At 42.8% G+C, this 21,719-nt stretch overlaps 1 protein-coding gene across 3 annotated transcripts in view; it reads right to left on the minus strand.

Moving 5' to 3' along the window:
• Nucleotides 1-21,361, minus strand: part of LIMK1 (LIM domain kinase 1) — a 71,608-nt gene extending 50,247 nt beyond the window's left edge. The window contains exons 1-2 of one of the 3 annotated variants that reach the window (XR_011557581.1): nucleotides 21,147-21,361; nucleotides 18,514-18,610 (exon numbers count right to left, since the gene is read on the minus strand). Coding sequence is in view for 2 of the 3 variants with exons in the window: in XM_070735097.1 (XP_070591198.1) it covers nucleotides 18,514-18,610; nucleotides 21,147-21,204 (155 nt within the window). In the remaining variant the exon portion in view is untranslated. Of the gene's footprint in view, nucleotides 1-9,895; nucleotides 10,145-18,513; nucleotides 18,611-21,146 lie in introns of those variants that run through there. The other 2 variants (XM_070735097.1, XM_070735098.1) reach the window with 2 other exon arrangements.
• Nucleotides 21,362-21,719: the final 358 nt, after the last annotated feature.

Consider the following 21,719-nt stretch of genomic DNA (forward strand, 5'->3'; position numbering starts at 1 on the left):
GAGGTCAGACTTCTATGTTTCTATAGGCTTAAATTCAAGATTCAGTGAAAATGAAAATGTGCCAGACAAACACTAGGTGCCTCCAACCCACGGTTGGCAAATCCCAAGGTTTGAAATGAAAGTTTCCTAGAAATCTCTAGAGGAAGAAGGGAATCCTTCATATTAGCCTCATCGGAAGGAGCAGCTGGCTGGGTTTGCGAACTCCCTCTATTGCTTTGTTTTTTTCCCTTTTCTAGGCACAATCTCCACGACCAGCCAGGATCCCCCTTGTCTCAGTCTGCCTCCCACATTTGCACGCTGGCTGATTAAAATAAAACCCTGGGAAAATAGCGTGCATGATGCTGCGCAAAATTCACCCACGGCTCTGCATTGAGTTGAAAGCCTGCTCCGTTCTTTCTGCTGCCAGAGACTTACATAGTGTTTATCAAATTGTTCCTCCCCTTCCTTCCTGCGCACTTCAGGTAACCAACTGCAATGACGGTCTCAAGGGACAAGGATTACCTTACGCCACAAAGCTTGCGGTGTTGGAGGAATTGGATATGGCCGGTTTAAAGAAAAGAAGGACTAGGGGATGACCTGATAGCAGTATCCCGGTGTTTGAGAGGCTGCCACAAAGAAGGGGCAGGGGTTTCAACTTATTCTCCAAAGCAGTGGTCTCCAACCTTGGGAACTTTAAGCCTGGGGGACTTCAACTCCCAGAATTCTCCAGCCAGCTTTGCTGGCTGGAGAATTCTGGGAGTTGAAGTCCTTCAGGCTTAAAGTTCCCAAGGTTGGAGATCCCTGCTCCACAGCACCAGAAGGCAGGACAATAAACAATGGATGGAAACTAATCGAGGAGAGGAGCAACCTGGAAATAAGGAGAAACTTTCTAACAGTGAGGAGGACAATTAACCAGTGGAACAGCTTGCCTCCAGAAGTTGTAGGGCAGAGGCTGGACAGTTACTGTCTGAAATGGTTTAGAAACATAGAAGATTGACCGCAGAAAAAGACCTCATGGCCCATCTAGTCTGCCCTTATACTATTTCCTGTATTTTATCTTAGGATGGATATATGTTTATCCCAGGCATGTTTAAATTCCGTTACTGTGGATTTACCAACCACGTCTGCTGGAAGTTTGTTCCAAGCATCGACTACTCTTTCAGTAAAATATAGGGCAGTGATGGCAAATTTTTTGCTCAGGTGCCAAAAGGGTACATGCCGACACCCATAACCGCACGAATCCCAGCGACCGGTTAGGTCCCACAGAGTTGGCCTTCTCCGGGTCCCGTCGACTAAGCAATGTCGTTTGGCGGGACCCAGGAGAAGAGCCTTCTCTGTGGCGGCCCCGACCCTCTGGAACCAGTTCCCCCCAGATATCAGAGTTGCCCCCACCCTCCTTGCCTTTCGCAAGCTCCTTAAAACCCACCTCTGTCGTCAGGCACGGGGGAATTGAAATTTCCCTTCCCCCTAGGCTTATAGAATTTATACATGGCATGCTTGTATGTATGAGTGGTTCTTTAAATTGGGTTTTTTAAGATTATTTTTAATATTAGATTTGTTTACATTGTCTTTTTATATTGTTGTTAGCCACCCTGAGTCTTCGGAGAAGGGCGGCATACAAATCCAATCAATCAATCAATCAATCAATCAGTCAATCAAATTAAAATAAAATTAAATAAATAAATAAATAAATAACCATGAGATGACCAGACTAAAGATGCTAGCCAGATGAATATCTGGTGAGCAGATTCTTTTCCCTTTTTTCCTCCCCAAAAACTAAGATGTGTCTTATACTCTGATAACTGTTGCTCCCTGGGATCATAACACCATTAAGAAGTATCCTAGGATGATACATACAAGGAAAACATTCCAGGACAGGGGTCTCCAACTGTGCAACTTTTAAGACACGTGGGTTTTAAATCCCAGAGTTCCTCAGTCAGCTTTGCTTGGCTTCCACTCTGGGAGTTGAAGTCCACCAGTCTTAAAAGTTACCAAGGTTGGAGACCTCTGGATCCCCCACTCCAGGATCTCTATGGATCAGCTTGCATCCTGGCTTGGATAAGTACCAAAAAGGTTTTAGGATTTAAGTAGCTCTACGTGACAGAGTGATTACAGCATAGCCACTATGATAGTCTGGAAATCTTGGTTAGACAGGAGGGTTTAGACAAAGCAGACGAAAAGGCAAGTGTGCCCTTTCAGATGTGAGTAAGCCTCTCACAATCAAAATGCTACTTTCTTGATGAGGCTTTCTTGAGCGGAAGCAAAATGTCCCCCTCTAGCTCTGCGTCAGCAATAGGGGGAAAAAAGAAAACCCAGACTGGAGCGTAGAAGACCTCCCCCTAAATTGTTAAATATTTTAGCACAGTCTAAAGCTTTCCGAAGATACTCATCCACAGCCGGCTTTCATCTGTTACTCGCTCCCCTCCTTTCTTTCCTGCCCACCCACCTTTCTGGAAGCAGGCGGGGAATGTCAAGTAGCAATGACATCACTGGTGGGGGGGGGCACCCCATTACATCACCATTGCAGAACTTCCCAAACTCTAGAGAGAAGATGGCTAACCAATCCGGAAGCTTGCCGGTTTAACCCTTGCACAGCTGCTATCGTCTCAAAGCAGGCTGCTGCCGCTGCTTCCCTTAGACTTTGGCAGGACTACACTCTTTGTGGGCAAGCACAACGCAGTCTCTGCTGGAGCAATTAAAGATCTGGGGAAGGAGAATTTGAAGAGAGAGAACTCCCCTATAGAGAGAAAATCTCTTCACTCCTCTGCTCGCAAAAAATACCTTATTCCACCAGACTTGAAATACTGGGATTAGACAATTTACAACTACAGTGGTACCTCTACCTACAAACGCCTCCACCTACAAACTTTTCTAGATAAGAACCGGGTGTTCAAGACTTTTTTTGGCCTCTTCTCAAGAACCATTTTCCACTTACAAACCCAAGCCTCCGAAACTGTAACCGGAAAAGGCAAAGAGAAGCCTCTGTGGGGAATCTAGGAATCTCCTGGGAAGAAACAGGGCCGGAAAAGGTGGGGAGAAGCCTCCATGGGGCCTCTCTAGGAATCTCCTGGGAGGAAACAGGGCCTCCACCCTCCCTGTGGTTTCCCCAATCGCACACATTATTTGCTTTTACATTGATTCCTATGGGAAAAATTGCTTCTTCTTACAAACTTTTCTGCTTAAGAACCTGGTCACGGAATGAATTTAATTCGTAAGTAGAGGTACCACTGTACGTCGCCTCTGATCTGATCTAAATGTAGTTCATAAAATCATATACCAAAATGTCCTTCCTGTTAATGACTACTTTACCTTCAACCACAACAATACAAGAGCACGTAATAGATTCAAACTCAAACTGCTCCAAACGCGACTGCAGAAAATACGACTTCAGCAACAGAGTGGTCAATGCCTGGAATGCACTAGCTGAGTCTGTGGTTTCTTCCCCAAACCCCCAACCTTAGATTATCTATAGTCGACCTCTCCCTGTTTCTAAGAGGTCTGTAAAGGGTGTGCATAAACACACCACTGTGCCTACCATCCCTATCATACTGTCCTCTTTTATCGTTACTTTTTACTTATGTTATGTTTATACAAACTACTGCTATCCTATACATATTGGACAAATATCAATCTATCTATCTATCTATCTATCTATCTATCTATCTATCTATCTATCTATCTATCTATCTATCTATCTATCTATCCTGTATGCTGGATGTGTTTCCACAACACTCTTAAGAGGTCAAATAAAGAGTAGAAACTTGCATTTGCATACCACACGAAGGGGTTTCCTGTATCAAAGTTGCTTTTTCAAAAAGCAACTGGACTGGGTTCCCCCCCCCCCCCTCTTTTCCTTGAGGAAGAAGAAGTCATTTCACTTTTCCTCCAAGAAGCTTCATCAGTTCTGAGATGATGGTGGGGGCTATGGAGGGATTAGTTCTGACAGGATGGAGGCGGGGTTGGAAGAGCTTCAATGGAATTTTTTTTTCCATTGAAATTTTTCCATTGACATTCTTTGGAAAAAGAGGTTGGAATGGCCTCAAGAGCTCTCAGGGAGAGTACTGTATATTTACTGTATATTTTCATTATTACTATGAGAAGGACTCTTTGCACTGCATAAGCCTCCTTTATCTGTTTATGGTTTTTTTTTAATCGTTTGTGTCTCTTATTGTGAGAACCTCTGAAAACTGAGTTGTTGAATGACCTGGTTTAAGTGTGCTGTGCGAACACAGCAATGGGACAGAATTTCAGGGGTCTCCAATCTTGGCAACTTTAAGACTTGTGGACTTCAATTCCCAGAATTCCTCAGCCAGCTTTGCTTAAGAGCTCTCTTGCCAGCTTTGCTGGCTGAGGAATTCTGGGAATTGGAGTCCACAAGTCTTAAATTTGCCAATAGATTACTGACACAGTTAGCCAATTTTTGTTTCCTAAGAGCCACAACCAAGCATGCTAAACAATCCTGACTCGTTCGCATGAGCACAGAAGGAAATTGCAAGACCACAAGGAAATACCAGAACCACATCCTTACTGTTTCATTCAATGCTGTAACCCAGTATTCTGCTTCCAATGTCTGCAGGTAATTGTGCTAATAGATTTATCTCTTGAACCAAGATACTCTTTCCACCTAATAGCTCCAGAAAAGCCCACAAGTCAAACAACAGCCCATCTTAAACTCCTCCCAGTTAAAAAAATGTAATTTTTGAAGTTGCATTTGTTTTTCTAATTATCATGGCTATAACACTAGCTTTACAAAATAATCCTGATCCGAAGAACAAGGAAGGCAGGCTAATGGATGGAATGAACAAGGAGAGATTCAACCTGGAAACAAGGAGGAACTTTCTGACCATCAGAGCGATCAACCAGTGGAACAGCTTGTCTGCAGAGGTTGTGAGAGCTCCAACACGTGAGACTTTCAAGAGAAGATTGGATGGCCATTTGTCTATAGGGACTCCTGCTTGAGCAGGGGGTTGGACTAAATGATCTATGAGGTCCCTTCCAACTGTAGTAATCAAATTTAAGGCAAGATGCTCTCCCTACATGGCTTCTCAGACATATAACTATCTCTGGAGTCCAGTTGCTGGTTCTGCCCTCTCCTACACTTATGTCCCCTGCTTCTATGGGTGGCAGCCTCCCCACCCCCTCCTGGGAAAGAAAATCCAAGGTCAGATCAAGAATAATATGTGGCTCAAGGTTGACTTGGCCTTCCTTCCTTCCGTGGTGGGTAAAATGAGGACCCAGATTGCTGGGGCAATAGGCAGACTCTTTAAACCACTTAGAGAAGGCTGTAAAGCACTAGGAAGTGGTATATAAACAACAGCAGCAACAACAACAGAGTTATAAGGGGTCTTGGAGGTCTTCTAGTCAAACTCCCTGCTTAAGCAGGAAATCCTATACAGTGGTACCTCGAGATACGAGTTTAATTCGTTCCGGACCTGGGCTCTTAAGTCGAGCAGCTCTTATCTCGAACGACTTTTCCCCATAGGAATTAATGTAAATAATTTTAATTGGTTCCAGCCCTCAAAAAACTCACAAAGTTAGTCTAAATTATGCAGAAAGACATGTTTTTAATGAAGAAATGTACATGTACATATAAATGAATAATGAAGTTTCTTTCACTTAACTTGTAAACTTTCTTAAACTTTTAAATTTACATATGTTCAACTTCTCTGCCACCCAATCCTGTAGGACAGAGGTCCCCAACCCTTTTTGCACCAGGGACCGGCTTTAAGCGATCAAGAGAGGAATGGGTGAATGAATGGACGGAGGGTGGAAGGAAGGAAGGAAAGAGGGAAGGGACAGGAACAGAGGAAGGAAGCAAGGAAACTTATGAAAGGGGAGAGTAAGAGAGGAATGAGTGAAGGGAGGGAGGGAGGGAAGAAGGTGGGAAGGAGAAAGAAAAGAAGAAATAGAGGAAGGGAAGGTAAAAGAGAAAGAAAAAGAGCAAGAAAGAAAGAAAGAAAGAAAGAAAGAAAGAAAGAAAGAAAGGGGGAAGGGACAGGAACAGAGGAAGGAAGCAAGGAAACTTATGAAAGGGGAGAGTAAGAGAGGAATGAGTGAAGGGAGGGAGGGAGGGAAGAAGGTGGGAAGGAGAAAGAAAAGAAGAAATAGAAGGGAAGGTAAAAGAGAGAAAGAAAAAGAGCAAGAAAGAAAGCTGCAAGCACCCCCCCGAGCCCCCCAGGCCGGCTGCAACCTTTTAAAACACGCGCGCCGCTTCGCAGCTGTCTCCTGAAGCCGAACGCGGAAGTTAGCGTTTGGCTTCAGGAGACATCTCCTTGGCGCTTGTATCTCGAATTTGGGCTTGTAAGTAGAACAAAAATATCTCTCCCCTCCCAGCTCTTATCTCGAGTTGCTCTTAAGTAGAGCAGCTCTTATGTCGGGGTTCCACTGTACTATTTCAGACAAATGGTTATCCAACATCTTCTTAAAAACTTCCAGTGTTGGAGCATTCACCACTTCTGGAGGCAAGCTGTTCCACTGATTAATTGTTCTAATTATCAGGAAATTTCGCCTTAGTTCTAAGTTGCTTCTCTCCTTGATTCATTTCCACCCACTGCTGCTTGTTCTACCCTCAGGTGCTTTGGAGAATAGTTTGACTCCCTCATCTTTGTGGCAACCCCTGAGATGTTGGAACACTGCTATCATGTCTCCCTTATAAGTCTAAGTGTTATTGCTATTGCTATAATTATTGCAGCCTCAACTAGAACTGAAAAAGAGAGCGGTATTTAGATTTTTTGTATCCTATAATAACTCAAGGTGACGAACTTACCTAGTAGCAATGGTAATAGAACTTAGACTTATATACTGCTTAATAGTGCTTTTACAGTCCTCTCTAAGTGGTTTACAGAGTCAGCATACTGCCCCCCCCCATTAACTGGGTCCTCATTTTATCTTTTTTTAAAAATATATTTTTATTGGTTTTTTAAATGTTACACACACAGACTGCACATCATACAACATAAAACAGTGCCCTGTGAAGGTGCGCCCACCACCTAACAACATACATACCCCACCACCAATTTGGAGGGTCTGTACAAACATCTTTGACATTCTTCTAAGCCTGGATCTGCATTTTATTTACATATCAAAGAGTGATACTAATTTATTCTTTATGCCTAGATCACAAATACTGTACTACTTGTCATATAACCTCTCACCATGTCCCATCGATCCATCAGTTTCTTCAATTTATTTTCATTGTACATGTTCATCCTTACCTCCATAATTTCAAAGTGAATGTGGTCCACCATGTACCGATACCAGTTCTGTATCGTCCATTTTGCTGCTTCTTTCCAACCCAATACAATTACTGCTTGAGCGCTTTCCAATGCTGCTACTTTTATTTCTCTAAATTCTCTTAAATCTCCCTTTTTTACTAGTACTGCCATTTCTTTTGTGATTGTCCAGTTAATATTTAACATTCTGTTCATTTCATCTTTCACTTCTTTCCAAAATTTCTAATAGGAAAGTGAACACAAGAATAAGGGGACACAATCTGAAGTTAGTTGGGGGAAAGATCAAAAGCAACATGAGAAAATATTATTTTACTGAAAGAGTAGTAGATCCTTGGAACAAACTTCCAGCAGACGTGGTAGATAAATCCACAGTAACTGAATTTAAACATGCCTGGGATAAACATACTGTATATCCATCCTAAGATAAAATACAGAAAATAGTATAAGGGCAGACTAGATGGACCATGAGGTCTTTTTCTGCCGTCAGACTTCTATGTTTCTATGTTTCTGTACTACTGAACACTCTCAGAACATATGCATAAAAACTCCTCTCTTTTGGCATCCATGCCAACAGGTGCCCTTCCCCTTCTTCTGAAAATATGCAAGTTGTGTTGGTGTATAATACCACTTATGTAAAAATTTCCTTCTCATTTCTCTAACTGATTTTATCCACCTCGGAAGGATGGAAGGCTGAGTCAACCTGGAGCCTGGTGAAGTTCGAACTGCCAAATTGCAGGCAACCAGCAGTCAGCAGAAAAGCAGCCTGCAGTACTGTATTCTAGCCACTGCTCCACTGTGGCTAATACTCCTTCCTCCTATTTTCCCGACAACAGCCCTGTGAGGCAGACTGGGCCGACAGAAAGTGACTGACCCAAAATCACCCAGCTGCCTTTCATGCCTTAGGCACAGCTAGAACTCATGGTCTCCAACTGATGGCTTTGCCATAAGATTAAAAGGATCCAACCAAGAGGATTTAACAAGATCCTGCCTGCCAGGGAAGAAGTTTGTGCCACAGCTGGTGGAAACACACAAGGCTCCCCAATGGATCTTTACGCACCATATATAGAAACATAGAAGACTGACGGCAGGAAAAGACCTCATGATCCATCTAGTCTGCCCTTATACTATTTTCTGTATTTTATCTTAGGATGGATCTATGTTTATCCCAGGCATGTTTAAATTCAGTTACTGTGGATTTACCAACCACGTCTGCTGGAAGTTTGTTCCAAGGATCTACTACTCTTTCAGTAAAATCATATTTTCTCATGTTGCTTTTGATTTTTCCCCCAACTAACTTCAGATTGTGTCCCCTTGTTCTTGTGTTCACTTTCCTATTAAAAACACTTCCCTCCTGGACCTTATTTAACCCTTTAACATATTTAAATGTTTCGATCATGTCCCCCCTTTTCCTTCTGTCCTCCAGACTATACAGATTGAGTTCAAGATATGTAAGGATATGTTTTTTTGGTAATACTAACTTCTTCTGTCTTTTTTTTTAAAGTAAGTGATGCCAGAAACCATGGCTGCATGACAAGCAAGCCATGCATTTTGTCAAAGATATGGAGAACAGATGACCGCAAATTCAAGAATGTTGTGCTTGCAAGGGTCTTCTGTCTCCTATTTCAAATGAAGTCATGGTTCCTATAAAGCGCTCTTCTTTGCTCTTTTATTCTTGCCCCTATCTGAAGTTAAAATTAAGTGCAGGGCACTGCCATCGTTTGCTGTTGCCACCCTTTCATCTTTTCCACCCTTCCATTTTGCTCACTGTCAAGCGTAATTTGTGAGATCCTTGGGGCAGAGAACTGTAGATTTGATTAATGAGCTCCTTGAGCAAAAAGTTATGCACAGCATAACAAAGCAAATAAATACAAAGCAGCATTGACGCAGGAGATCTAGCCCTCCCTTCATTGTGGGGGTAATAAAATATGGCCTTCTCTTGCACACGGACGTGAACTTTTGCTGTCTTTCGGCTGCGGGCTGGAAACTTCATCATCAACTGCAAAACCCCTTTGATCTGCCCACAGAGCCCTGGGAGCATGGTAACAAATGATCCGAACAGAAATGAAAGCCGTTGTACACCCCAACTCTTTGCAGACATGGCTTTGCCTTACTTTAAATTAAAAATATGGATGGTTTCTTTTTTTAAAGATATATACACACTGTATATGTATATATGTGTGTGTATATATATATATATGTATGTATGTATGTATCACATGTTTTTGCTGAATTTTTAAAATTAAGGGAGACTAGGATAGCACTATTTCAGCCTTGTTCTAGCCTCATCAGCTAGCCATACCCTTACTGTGTGTGTGTGTGTGTATTATTGTTTCCATTGATGTAATCTAACTTTTTATAGTAACAGGGAGAGGAAGAATTTTTATTTAGATTTTTAAGAATTGACAATGTTGTATAAAATTAATAGAAATTCTTAGATGAGGAGAGATAAGAGCCTCCATTGAGTGAGTAATAAGAAAAGTTTATATATGATTGATTTTAAGCATTGTTGTTGTGTTTATAACTATACATTGTTTTATTTTACGGTGGAAAAAATAAAAAAAATGTATACCCGAATTTAAAAAAGAAAACTGGCTTTTTCATTCTCTGATACACAAACCTGCTAAAACCTTTTGGCTCACAGAACTCAAGTCACTCAGAAAGAACAAACGCCGAATGTAACTTACTTGGCTCTTGCAATCCGGAGGCGATTGCGTTTCAGCACAGTGGTCAGCATGGCTGGCAGGGTTTCCTTCTGGTCACCTGTGTCTACGGATGGCGCTTAAAGAGGGACCAAGGGCATGCCAGTCCTTGCCTCCAAAGGGCTTGGGATTCTGCAGCACCCTTTGGAACCCTCCAATTGTCCAGCCCCGCTCCAAAGAGGCAAGGGAGTGACAGTTTCAGTAGCACTGGTCCCCTTGATAGGAACCCACTGCTCTGACTCAGGCGTCCGTTCTGCTATCTAACTACCAGGAGGGAGGAAGCCGTCTTGTAATCACACAGTGGGATAGAACTTCCTTTGCGTGCACGCCTTCTCTGCACAAACTTTCCCTCTGGGCGCCCAACCCACCAATGCAGCGCAACAGTGCAAGTCCAGCTGTTGAAACCTCACTGACGGCTCCATGGAACGCTGCCTGACCCAGCTCAGGAGCCCTTGTCTATCAATCGACAACACTACCATTTTGGCTTCCTCGGTGCCTTTTCAACCACCAAACCAGCAGTCTGGGCTATGGGAATATCACGAGCACATGTTGACACATAATGTTATCCATCCACAACACTCACTCAGCTTCTCCATACACCACACACACACCCCTTCCATTCCGCCTGCATCCTCCCTTGAGCTGCGTTCTCCTGAGTGTGGGTGTGAGAGAGTGGTTTGTTTTATTTCCGGCCAGATGACAGAAAGGAGACGGGCCTCAAGCAGATTAGCTTGGGACTCTGGGACTCGGCTTAGTGCTGAACAAGCAAAGAACGGCAAGCCAGAGGACACAGGAGGTCCCCCAGCTAATGCGTAGCAGGCGAGCCAACTCTTTGTGTTAACCAGCTGCTGCTAGTGCTATTAGTAGTTGCTCAGCCCCAGCCATGTGAAAGAGGAAGGAAGGAGGGATTGGGTGGGGGATGCAAAAGGAAGGACAGAGCAGAAATCAAGAAACAGAAGAGTACGCTCTACACGCTCCCCCCCCCCCCCCCACACACAAACAAGGAAACACAGCTATCCTATATTTTGGAGTATAAGACGCACCTTTGGAGGGTTCCAAAGTGTTCGGAAACTTCAGATCGTGCAGAATGCAGCTGCGAGAGCAGTCATGGGCTTACCTAGGTATGCCCATGTTTCACCAACACTCCGCAGTCTGCATTGGTTGCCGATCAACTTCCGGTCACAATTCAAAGTGTTGGTTATGACCTTTAAAGCCCTTCATGGCACTGGACCAGAATATCTCCGAGACCGCCTCCTGCCACACGAATCCCAGCGACCGATTAGGTCCCACAGAGTGGGCCTTCTCCGGGTCCCGTCAACTAAACAATGTCGGTTGGCGGGCCCCAGGGGAAGAGCCTTCTCTGTGGCGGCCCCAGACCTCTGGAATCAACTCCCTCCGGAGATTAGAACTGCCCCTACTCTCCTTGCCTTTCGTAAACTCCTTAAGACCCACCTGTGTCGTCAGGCATGGAGGAACTGAAACATCTCCCCCGGGCAGATACAATTTATGAATGGTATGTTTGTATGTATGTGTGTTTAGAATATGGGGTCTTTTAAATATTTTTAAACAATAATTTAGATTTGTTGTAGATTGTTTTTTCACTTGTTGTGAGCCGCCCCGAGTCTGCGGAGAGGGGCGGCATACAAATCTAAATAATAAATAAATAAATAAAATAAATATTCTGAATGTAGCTTTCCCGAAGTTTTTCCCCCCAGCCCAAATGAGGTGCTAAGGATCTTCCTACTCCCTCCGAAGAAGTTATTTTCCAGCCCTAAGTCTTTGCAGGCTTATTCTCATTCCTACTCCCTCTGAAAAAGGCTTTTTCAGCCCTAACAAGGTGCTAGCAATCTTCCCCGCTTGCATCATTTTTAAAATTCCTACTCCCTCCAAAGTAATTTTTCCAGCCTTAAGTCTTTGCAGGGTTGTTTTCATTCCTACTCCCTCCGGAAAAGGTTTTTTCAGCCCTAACAAACTGCTAACAATCTTCCCAGCTTTCAGCATTTTTAAATTCCTACTCCCTAAAAAAGTAATTTTTCCATCCCTAAGCCTTTGCAGGTTGTTTTCATTCCTACTTCTGAAAAAGGTTTTTCCAGCCCTAACAAAGTGCTAACAATCTTCACAGCTTGCAGCATTTTTTAATTCCTACTCCATCCAAAGTAATTTTTCCAGCCCTAAGTCTTTGCAGGGTTGTTTTCATTCCTACTCCCTCTGGAAAAGGTTTTTTTCAGCCCTAACCAGGGGATAAAATAATGTGCTGAAGTTGAACAGACTTTGGATGCTAGCCAGATGGAATACCCAGTGGGTAGATTTTTTTTCTCCCTATTTTCTTCCCCTAAAACTAAGGTATGTCTTATACTCAAGTGCGCCTTATACTCTGAAAAATACGGTACTTATTTTTAATATTTATAGCCTAGATCTTAGGGCAGGCTACAAGCCTCATAAAAGGCAAGACAAAAATAAATAACAACTTCCTGTACAACACACAGTAATCTTTCCAATGATATCACTAAGTTATGTTCCGAAAAGCATGTTTAGTTAGCTGGAGCTGTTCAAGATCTAATACCTTGTTTAGTTTTGAACATGGTGGGCTAATATGCTACAGTAACGCAAGTGACAAAATTTTATGATTCACTGCATTACATGCACCCTCTAAATGAGTGGCTTGAGTAAGCAGGTCAAGATATTGTGTCAATGAAGCCATGCGGAGCACTGAAGGGACAAAAGACAGAGTTAAATGCTAGATGTTACATGCTGAACACCAGAGTCAAAAGCCAGAGGCTTCTTTTATGCTGAAAAGTTGAGAATGACAGGCCTGGTATGGCCTTGCAAAGGTAGCCAGAGCAATCAGGGCCATGTCTTACTGGCCTCTCCAGGTTCCTAAGAGGCCAGTAAGGGGCGTATATAAGTGCACTGATGTGCCTATCGTCCCCTATCCAATTGTCTTTCCTTATCTCATATATCATATATATTCTCTCCTTATCTATATATATATATAGATAGCCACCCAATCTATTTGCTACATTCAAATCAAATCTCCACCCCCACCACTATATATAAGGAACAAATGGCATTGCAAACTAACTATATTTACAGCAGCATGAAGCTTACAACTTCAGCCTGATGATGGTGAATGTGATTTCACCGAAACGTCGCATTGACACTCAAAATATTACACGAGGCAAAACCCGAACTCAGAACAATCTACATATATATTATATATATATCTCATATATACTTATATATTCACTCCTTATCTCTTATATCATATATATTCTCTCCCTCCCATCTACTTCTCTTCTTTTTTACTTTCTATCTTTATATATATTACTTAATGTCTATTCTCTTCCATATGTATTGTATATTGGACAAAGAATAAATAAATTTTAAAAAATGTCCTGCATATCAATGTACTTCTCTTAATCTTGGAGCCGTGTAGATTTCAGGGCTGAGATTAGTCTTTCCTGGAGAGGTGCTCTCTCAAATATTGACTTCCTAAAGAGGTTTTCAAACTTAGCAACTTTAAGACTTGGGACTTCAACTCCCAGAATTCTCCAGCCAGCACAGCTGGGAGTTGAAATCCACAAGTCCTAAAGTTGCCAAGTTTGAGGAGCTCCATCCTAAAGCATGAAGGCTCTTCTCCAAAGCTTGGAGTTTACAAGTTTGCATACAGCAGCCAGCACAGTTCTTTTATTCAGGACAGGCAGAAGATAGGAAGGAACCTCTCCTTCATTGGTGGTTCTTCTATCCATTGCCACTACCTGTGATAGAGTTAAATTGCATTTGGAGTCTAGGGATTCGAATGAAATTCACACATCAGCCTTTGGGGAGGAAACCTCTCTTGTTTGATACTATACAAAATCTCACACCTATTTTGAAAGGTGTGATAAAGGGAGATGTAATGTAGATAATTCTTGGGGTTTTAGCATTAATTTTATGTTTGGGTTTCTTTCTTTGGATTTCTCTTCTTGTATTTTATTCCTATTTTTGTAAACATAGAAACATAGAAGTCTGACGGCAGAAAAAGACCTCATTGTCCATCTAGTCTGCCCTTATACTATTTTCTGTATTTTATCTTAGGATGGATATATGTTTATCCCAGGCATGTTTAAATTCAGTTACTGTGGATTTATCTACCACGTCTGCTGGAAGTTTGTTCCAAGGATCTACTACTCTTTCAGTAAAATAATATTTTCTCATGTTGCTTTTGATCTTTCCCCCAACTAACTTCAGATTGTGTCCCCTTGTTCTTGTGTTCACTTTCCTATTAAAAACACTTCCCTCCTGGACCTTATTTAACCCTTTAATATATTTAAATGTTTCGATCATGTCCCCCCTTTTCCTTCTGTCCTCCAGACTATACAGATTGAGTTCATGAAGTCTTTCCTGATATGTTTTATGCTTAAGACCTTCCACCATTCTTGTAGCCCGTCTTTGGACCCGTTCAATTTTGTCAATATCTTTTTGTAGGTGAGGTCTCCCTGAGTGTGCGGAAATGGGCAGTGTAGAAATCCAAACAAATAGAAATAGAATGGTTCATAATTGAAAAAAGACTACCTCTTAGTTGCAATGGAGAATATACACTGCTCAAAAAAATAAAGGGAACACTCAAAGAACACATCCTAGATCTGAATGAATGAAATGTTCTCATTGAATACTTTGTTCTGTACAAAGTTGAATGTGCTGACGACATGTGAAATTGATTTTCAATCAGTGTTGCTTCCTAAGTGGACAGTTTGATTTCACAGAAGTTTGATTTACTTGGAGTTTTATTGTGTGGTTTAAGTGTTCCCTTTATTTTTTGAGCAGTATATTCTTCCTAAATCATTTTACATGCCACAGGCAGCAAAAGTGTGCCTGGTTCAGTTCTTAAAACATGACTCCTGCTTTAAAATTAACCAGTTCCTCCAATTAATTTGCAGACATTTCAGTTCGTAGTTTAAAGAGTGGATATCCGAAAATCAATTCCATTGAAACTAAGACATACTTCTGAGTTAAAGGGATTCTGTTGTGTGACTCAGTTATGCAACTCATTTAATCTGATCAATTTTCTGGAGGGGTAATTCACACAAGTTATTGACTGTGAACAAATAGGCTGGGTTTGTACAATATACTCAATAGGGAGAAAACCCCCCCACCTGATTTTGTATTCACAAAAGAGCAGATCGAGCCTGCTGCTGCTTTTCCTGCAAGAAGTGATCCAGTGGCACATGATGAATGAAAAGAGCCACTTCTTCAATGCAATAGGACAGGGGGTCTCCAACTTTGGCAACTTTAAGACTTGTGGACTTCAACTCCCAGAATTCCTCAGCTAGCTGAAGTCCATGAGTCTTTTTAAAAAAGTTTTTATTGTTTTTCTCCACAATACATCCATACATATACCTGAATTCTTAACAAAATACACAGTTATACACTTCTATTTGATAATACATAAAGCAATATCTTAATTTATACTTTAATTACCTGCCTGTTTTTCCCTTTATGTCATATCAATCACTGTCTTCCCTCTGTCTCTCTTTCTTCCCTCTACTTTCTTTCTTCTTCTTTCCCCTTTTCCTACTTTCCTCCTCTCCCCTTCTTCCCTTCCTTCTTTACTTCCTTTTCTCCATCTTAACCTTTCCCTGAGTGTATCTATACACCATCCATCCTATAGTTAACAGACAGGTAAGTCATGTCCCTAATCTCATTAATTATTGGTGCTTCTCTTAAACTCGTTCCCCCCCCCTCCAGTATCCATTATCTATGCTTATTTCTTATATTTTCCTAGCTATATTAACTGCTATCTTAATGCTGCCTCCTCAACTATTTAATTTTGTCACCTGGATCTATCACCTCACACCAATACAACTAGACACAATAACAGTTTTTTCCTAAATGCCATCATTCTGCTAAACAGATAATTCCCTCAACACTGTCAAACTATTTACTAAGTCTGCACTACTATTACTACTAATTTTTCTCATCATTCCTATTCCCCATCTCCTCCCACTTATGACTGTATGTCTGTAATGTGTTGCTTGTATCCTTAATGCTTATTTGACCCCTATGACAATCATTAAGTGTTGTACCTCATGATTCTTGACAAATGCATCTTTTTTTTAATGTGCACTGAGAGCATATGCAACAAAGACAAATTCCGCGTGTGTCCAATCACACTGGGCCAATAAAGAATTCTATTCTATTCTATTTTCCTCCAATTTAATCAAAGTTACTTGTCTTCTATACATATTCATTTTCTAGCCAATCATAAAGTTTATCCCATACATTATAGTATTCAGAGTCTTTTTTATCTTTAATTTTCATTGTCTGAAGTCCTCAAGTCTTAAAGTTGCCAAGGTTGGAGACCCCTGCAGTAGGAAGCAGCTTTTTGGCTGGCATCCCAGGTGCCAGTGCAGCTATACCTCTCAACATCTTTTTAAACTAACACCCCCTCCCCAGTGATAAATCAGGGCTGAAGCTAGCAGGGGATGGCACAGAGGGGAAAATCCTTTGCCTTTAGGAGGAAAAAGTAAAGAAAAAAATAGCCCTGTTCTTCCCTCCCTCCACCCACTGACTGCTTTAAACTTCCATTTCTACATCCCAAGGTCAAAAGGGAGATTCCGTTTAGGGCTCCTCAGAACAAGGGTGCAGGCAGGAAGATAACCACTGGAAGGCAACAAACAAATAAAAAAAAATTGCCTTTACTGTCATCTAGTGGCCAGCCAGATGTTATAGTGCTACTTAATTTTCTGTTCTTCATTGAAGAACAGCATTGAAGACCTGGCTTTTCTGGCAGGCTTAGGGCCATTGATCTCTCAATTTGTGAGATCTGGCCTGAATGATATGCATGTATGTGATTTTTAAAATCTTTTATGATGTTTTAAAATGTATTTTCTATATCCTTGTTGTAAGCTGCCCAGAGTCCTTCGGGAATTGGGCAGCAGAGAAATACATTCGATTAAATTAAATTTGCACAACGTGAATCCAACCCAAGGCAAGGTTGTACAAAGGTATTTATTCCGGGTTTGATTCTGGTCCAGAAATATTTGCACAACACTCTGAGATAACCAGTTAAACATGTCACGCAGATGTCACCAGCCATTTACAAAAGCGGGAAGCTCTCTAACCTCCTTGTTCAGATGGAACAATGGTGCGTGGAAGTTAATTTCTTGTAAGACTAAGGAAATTTTCAAAGCAAGGGTACTTTCTAATTCAAATTTATTGGCACCCTTCCAAAAGCTGACACTATGGGATGTCTTTTACTGCGGTGAGCAATGCAAAAGCCTGCCAACATGGCTGGCAAAGTTGCATAACACAAACCCAAATACTATCTGCTTGTTATTTCTAGTCTGTGGCATCTTTTCTGCCTAGCTTAAGTTTAATATTATGCCATACGTTGAGGTGCTTCTTTGAGTAAGTTGCATCCAACAAAGAAGCATCCAGGATTTACCAGGGAGGGCCAAAGTACTGGAACATTTTGTTAGGTTTTGAGCATAGAATATAACTGGACAGTCTTTAACATGCAGGCTTTAAAATACAGTGTTTAACATGACAAAAGCATTTCTCTCCCATCCACAAGGCCTGGAGCAGCAGCTGTGCTTGTCTGAAATGCAGTTCAGCTTGAGCAAAGCATTGATTGGCCGATACCTAGGATGTCATGAATATACTTTCCCTTATTTCCCAGGGAAAAAAAAGCAGAATTGCACTTTTTCTGCTAAAACATATCACGGCTAATATTTAATCCAGGGTTGGATGACATTGCTGGGACTGTAATTCTAAGTAACTGAACAATCAATTAACACAACTCAGGTCAACAGTACTGATCCCTCTTCCCATCATGGTAAAACGAAGAAACTGCTGCAAGAAATGATGGTGATCATCGATTTAGAATGATTTTAATTGAAGGTGGGCTTCATGTACTGTAACAACCAGTTTGCCTGAACCGGTCTGAACTGGTAGCAACCCACCATTGGCTTTAATAGATATTAGGCCAATTTATAGAGATTTATTGGCACCAGGATAATTGCTTGCTTGCTTCTTGCTTGCGTGTTGTTTAGCATGTTGTGTGAACCAGCCTATTTGGTTCACTGGTGTGATAATAGTAATTTGACAACTGGGGAATCAGATTTTGATCAGTTGCCTCACTGGACGGATCTGACCCAGCTGTTATCTGCTCAATCATATTTCCAATAAAATAAAATGAAAAATGTCCCTCTTCCCTGTAAATCAGTTGGAGTTCTTACAGCCGACAAATAAAGAAGAACTGTTATTACTCAAAAAACTAACCAGGACCCATGCAGCCTATCAACCTGGGTACTTTTTCTCACTTTACACAATCTATCATGTCATAGAATGATCCAGAGGCAGTTCTGACATTAGTATGGATCTCTACATGCCCTCCTTCCTTTGGACTCATAGCCAAGGAGATAAAACTTTTGCAGCAAAACCTTCCCTCTAGATCACAGGTGTCAAACTCGATCGCGTCATATGATGTATTGCAACATTCCCCCCCTTTGTGGAGCTGGGGTGGGCGTGGCCTACATGTGACGCATCTGGCCTGCAGGCCGCCATTTTGACAGCCCTGTTCTAGATCCGGCAGGCTGCAGCCATCACAAAGACCCCCCTACCTGAAACAGCTGGTATGCCAATCGGCGTTCAGGGCTTGCAAGTACTGACCGTCGTAGATGCTGTGATTGCAACTGGCACATATTGGCAGGTCACTTCCTGGGGAACACAAAAGGAGAAATAGAGGTGATTTTCTGCAGCCTAGAGAGACAACTCAGCTGGAGCAGCATAGCTCTGGATTCTGGCAACAGACTGAGCTATTAAAAGTTAAAAAGTGCACGTGTTGGTCCTTTTTCCCTCTCAACTTCCCAGGCTCTTGGATTAACCCTAAACATTCAATTCTTTTGAGACAGCCTTTGCCAAACTATAGAATAGAAATCTAATGCAAAGGCAGAGTGCCTCTGAGAGCATGTAAAACGTTTTATCCACCAAAAACCTTGAGCTGAGCCTGCAGCTTCGAGCTTCTTAGGGTATTTTCCTCCAAAGCAGAGCCATGATTAGCCTCCCCATCCCTTTAAGAAGAAAGAGGAGAATTTGCTGTAACTTGCTGTAAGCCATCTAAAATCATCACTTGTTTGGTGAAATGAGATATTGGACGGATGATGGATAGATGGATGTAGATAGATAGATAGATAGATAGATAGATAGATAGATAGATAGATAGATAGATATGGTAGGTAGGTAGGTAGATAAATTCCTAGTTTATTTAGGAGTGTAATGAGAGCTATTGCCTGCAAGAGGGGAAGAGTAAATTTTGCCAGTCCCAAAGGGTTTCACGGCCACAACCTTGTGCAGAAGGTGCTTTTCTGACTTTTGGATCAATGTCTAGTGAAAAATGATTGATTTTCCATTTCTGTAACAGCAGCATTATCCCCCAGTTCACCCTCTAGCATGGGAAGGTGAAGGACAGCTGCGAAGAAACAAGGGAATCTCTCTCTATTCCTCTTTGCCAGTCACCTAAATGGGAAGTAAAACCTCCAAACCAGTTTTGGTGGTGGATCAAATCATCTAGCGCAAGAGCAAAAAAGTGCCTTAAAGCATGTACAGAGTTACCTCTTATTGCTTCACTCCCTCCCCCTATAAATTGCATTAATTCCTTTCCCAAAGCCCTCTATTTTAGCATGGGGGTAAAAAGGATGGGGAGAATGAAGAAGGACCGAAGGGAAGAACCAAGTCCTGCTGTAGATCTGCATCTTATTAACAATATCATTTCAAACTAGCTCTTAAAGTTACGGTGTAAATTACAGTACCAGTACAAGAATGTAGTACAAGAGAATTATTTCCAAAGTTATAACACTGACGAAAACATCCTGCTGAAAAGATGCAACAAAAGAAGAGGGCTGAGAACCGAGCCCCTTAATTCAGCTTGGTTCAAGAATTTTTCCCCCATCTTGTCCCATAGCTAACTAAGGGTCATTTGCTCTTGGTAGGAGAAATGGCATCGGGAGAGTAAGATCAAGCAGCACCCTGGACAGCACCCACGGGATGAGGAAGGCTTGTTGCAATAGCTCTAGAAGATTTTTATTTTGTGTCCTTCCCCATATATTGCATTTTTTCTTTTCTTTTCTTTTTTGGTTGTTGGAAAGTATCCGAAGTAGGAATTTCGTGGCTTGAATGGAAAGAAAAAAATGCATTCCATACCTGCTGGGTAAAACGAGGAGCCAGAATGCTGGGGGCAATACGCTGACTGTGCAAACCGCTTAGAGGGGGCTGTAAAAACACCACGAAGCGGTATAGAAACATAGAAGATTGACGGCAGAAAAAGACCTCATGGTCCATCTAGCCTGCCCTTATACATTTCCTGTATTTTATCTTAGGATGGATCTATGTTTATCCCAGGCATGTTTAAATTCAGTTACTGTGCATTTACCAACCACGTCTGCTGGACGTTTGTTCCGAGCATCTACTACTCTTTCAGTCAAATAATATTTTCACACGTTGCTTCTGATCTTTCCCCCAACTAACCTAAATCTAAATATTTAGATTATTTAGAATATGTATATAAATCTAAGTGGCTATTGCAATTTAATTTAATTTTAATTTAATACAATGCAATGCAATGTAATTTATTTAACTTTTAAGCAACCCAACTACTATTGCCACGCTATGGCTCGCAGAGAGGACCCCCCCCCCCCGCAATTTAATTTCTTCGGAGAGGGGCGGCATACAAATCTAAGTAATAAATAAATAATAAATTATTTATTTGTGCAGGGTTTTAGCGCCCTAAAACTAGTTTGTGGAGGGGGGGGGAGGATGAGTGCGAATAGACCAGTGTTTCCCAAGCATTCGCTGGCTGGGGAATTCTGGGAGTTGAAGTCCTAATATCTGCAAGTTGCCCAGGTTGGGAAACACTGGGATAGACGGTAGGCGAAGGAAAGAGGGGGGGAGATTGCGTCAAGGTCCCCTTTTCGACGTGCCAAGGGCAATTCCTCCGTCACGGGGCCTGCCAAGTCCCCACTCTCCCCCTCCCTCCAAAAAAACACCACACGCACACAAAACCCGCAAGGCAGAGCGCGGGGCGGTGGTGGGGGGAGGCACCGCGAGCTGGCTGGGTAGTTTCACGTGCGAGGGTCAAGGCAGCTCGGTTCCCCCTCCCTCCCCTCAAGGTCACCTGAGGAGGATTTGCAGGGACCGCTCCCCCTCCCTCTTTCTCCCCCCCCCCCTCCGAGGCGCACGGGGGGGGGGCGACACCCACCTTCGTCCTCTCCCATCGGCTCTTCCCTCCAAGTGCAGCACAGCAGCATCAACCTCATGCAACCGCCCCCGCCTGGCCCGGTTAGGCAGCAGCAGTAGCAAGCACGGCGGCGGCCTCTTCCTCCACCTCCGGCCCGGCGGCGCGACTGAGGGGTTGGGGGGTTGTTGCAGGGCGGGCGGGGCGACCGGGGCTGACTCGAAACGCCGGCTGCAGACTCACCCGGCCCGACTTAACGAGGCGGCGCTGAGGAAAATGGGGCGGGGGGGAGGGGGAGGAGGGAAGGGAAGGGAGGCGGGTCTTAAAAAGAGGAGAGCGCACGAGCCGGCGGACCCCCCTTTAATCCCTCCCTCCTCTTCTCTTCCAGCCAATAGGGAGCGCCGGGAGAGTGGAGGCCTGGTCCCGCCCCGCTCGCCGGCTGCAGGAGCTCGTGGCGTGGTGGTGGGGGGCGCTGAGGGGCGGGGGGAGGAGGAGAGGTATGTCCCAGGGTTGCGGCCGTTCGCCATTCGGGAGCCACGCTTCCGAGGAGGAGTAAGAAGGAGAAGGTAAAATGAGGATCCTGGGAGGAAAAAAATC

This window comes from Erythrolamprus reginae, chromosome 1 (assembly GCF_031021105.1).
Source record: "Erythrolamprus reginae isolate rEryReg1 chromosome 1, rEryReg1.hap1, whole genome shotgun sequence".
Classification (NCBI taxonomy): domain Eukaryota; kingdom Metazoa; phylum Chordata; class Lepidosauria; order Squamata; family Dipsadidae; genus Erythrolamprus; species Erythrolamprus reginae.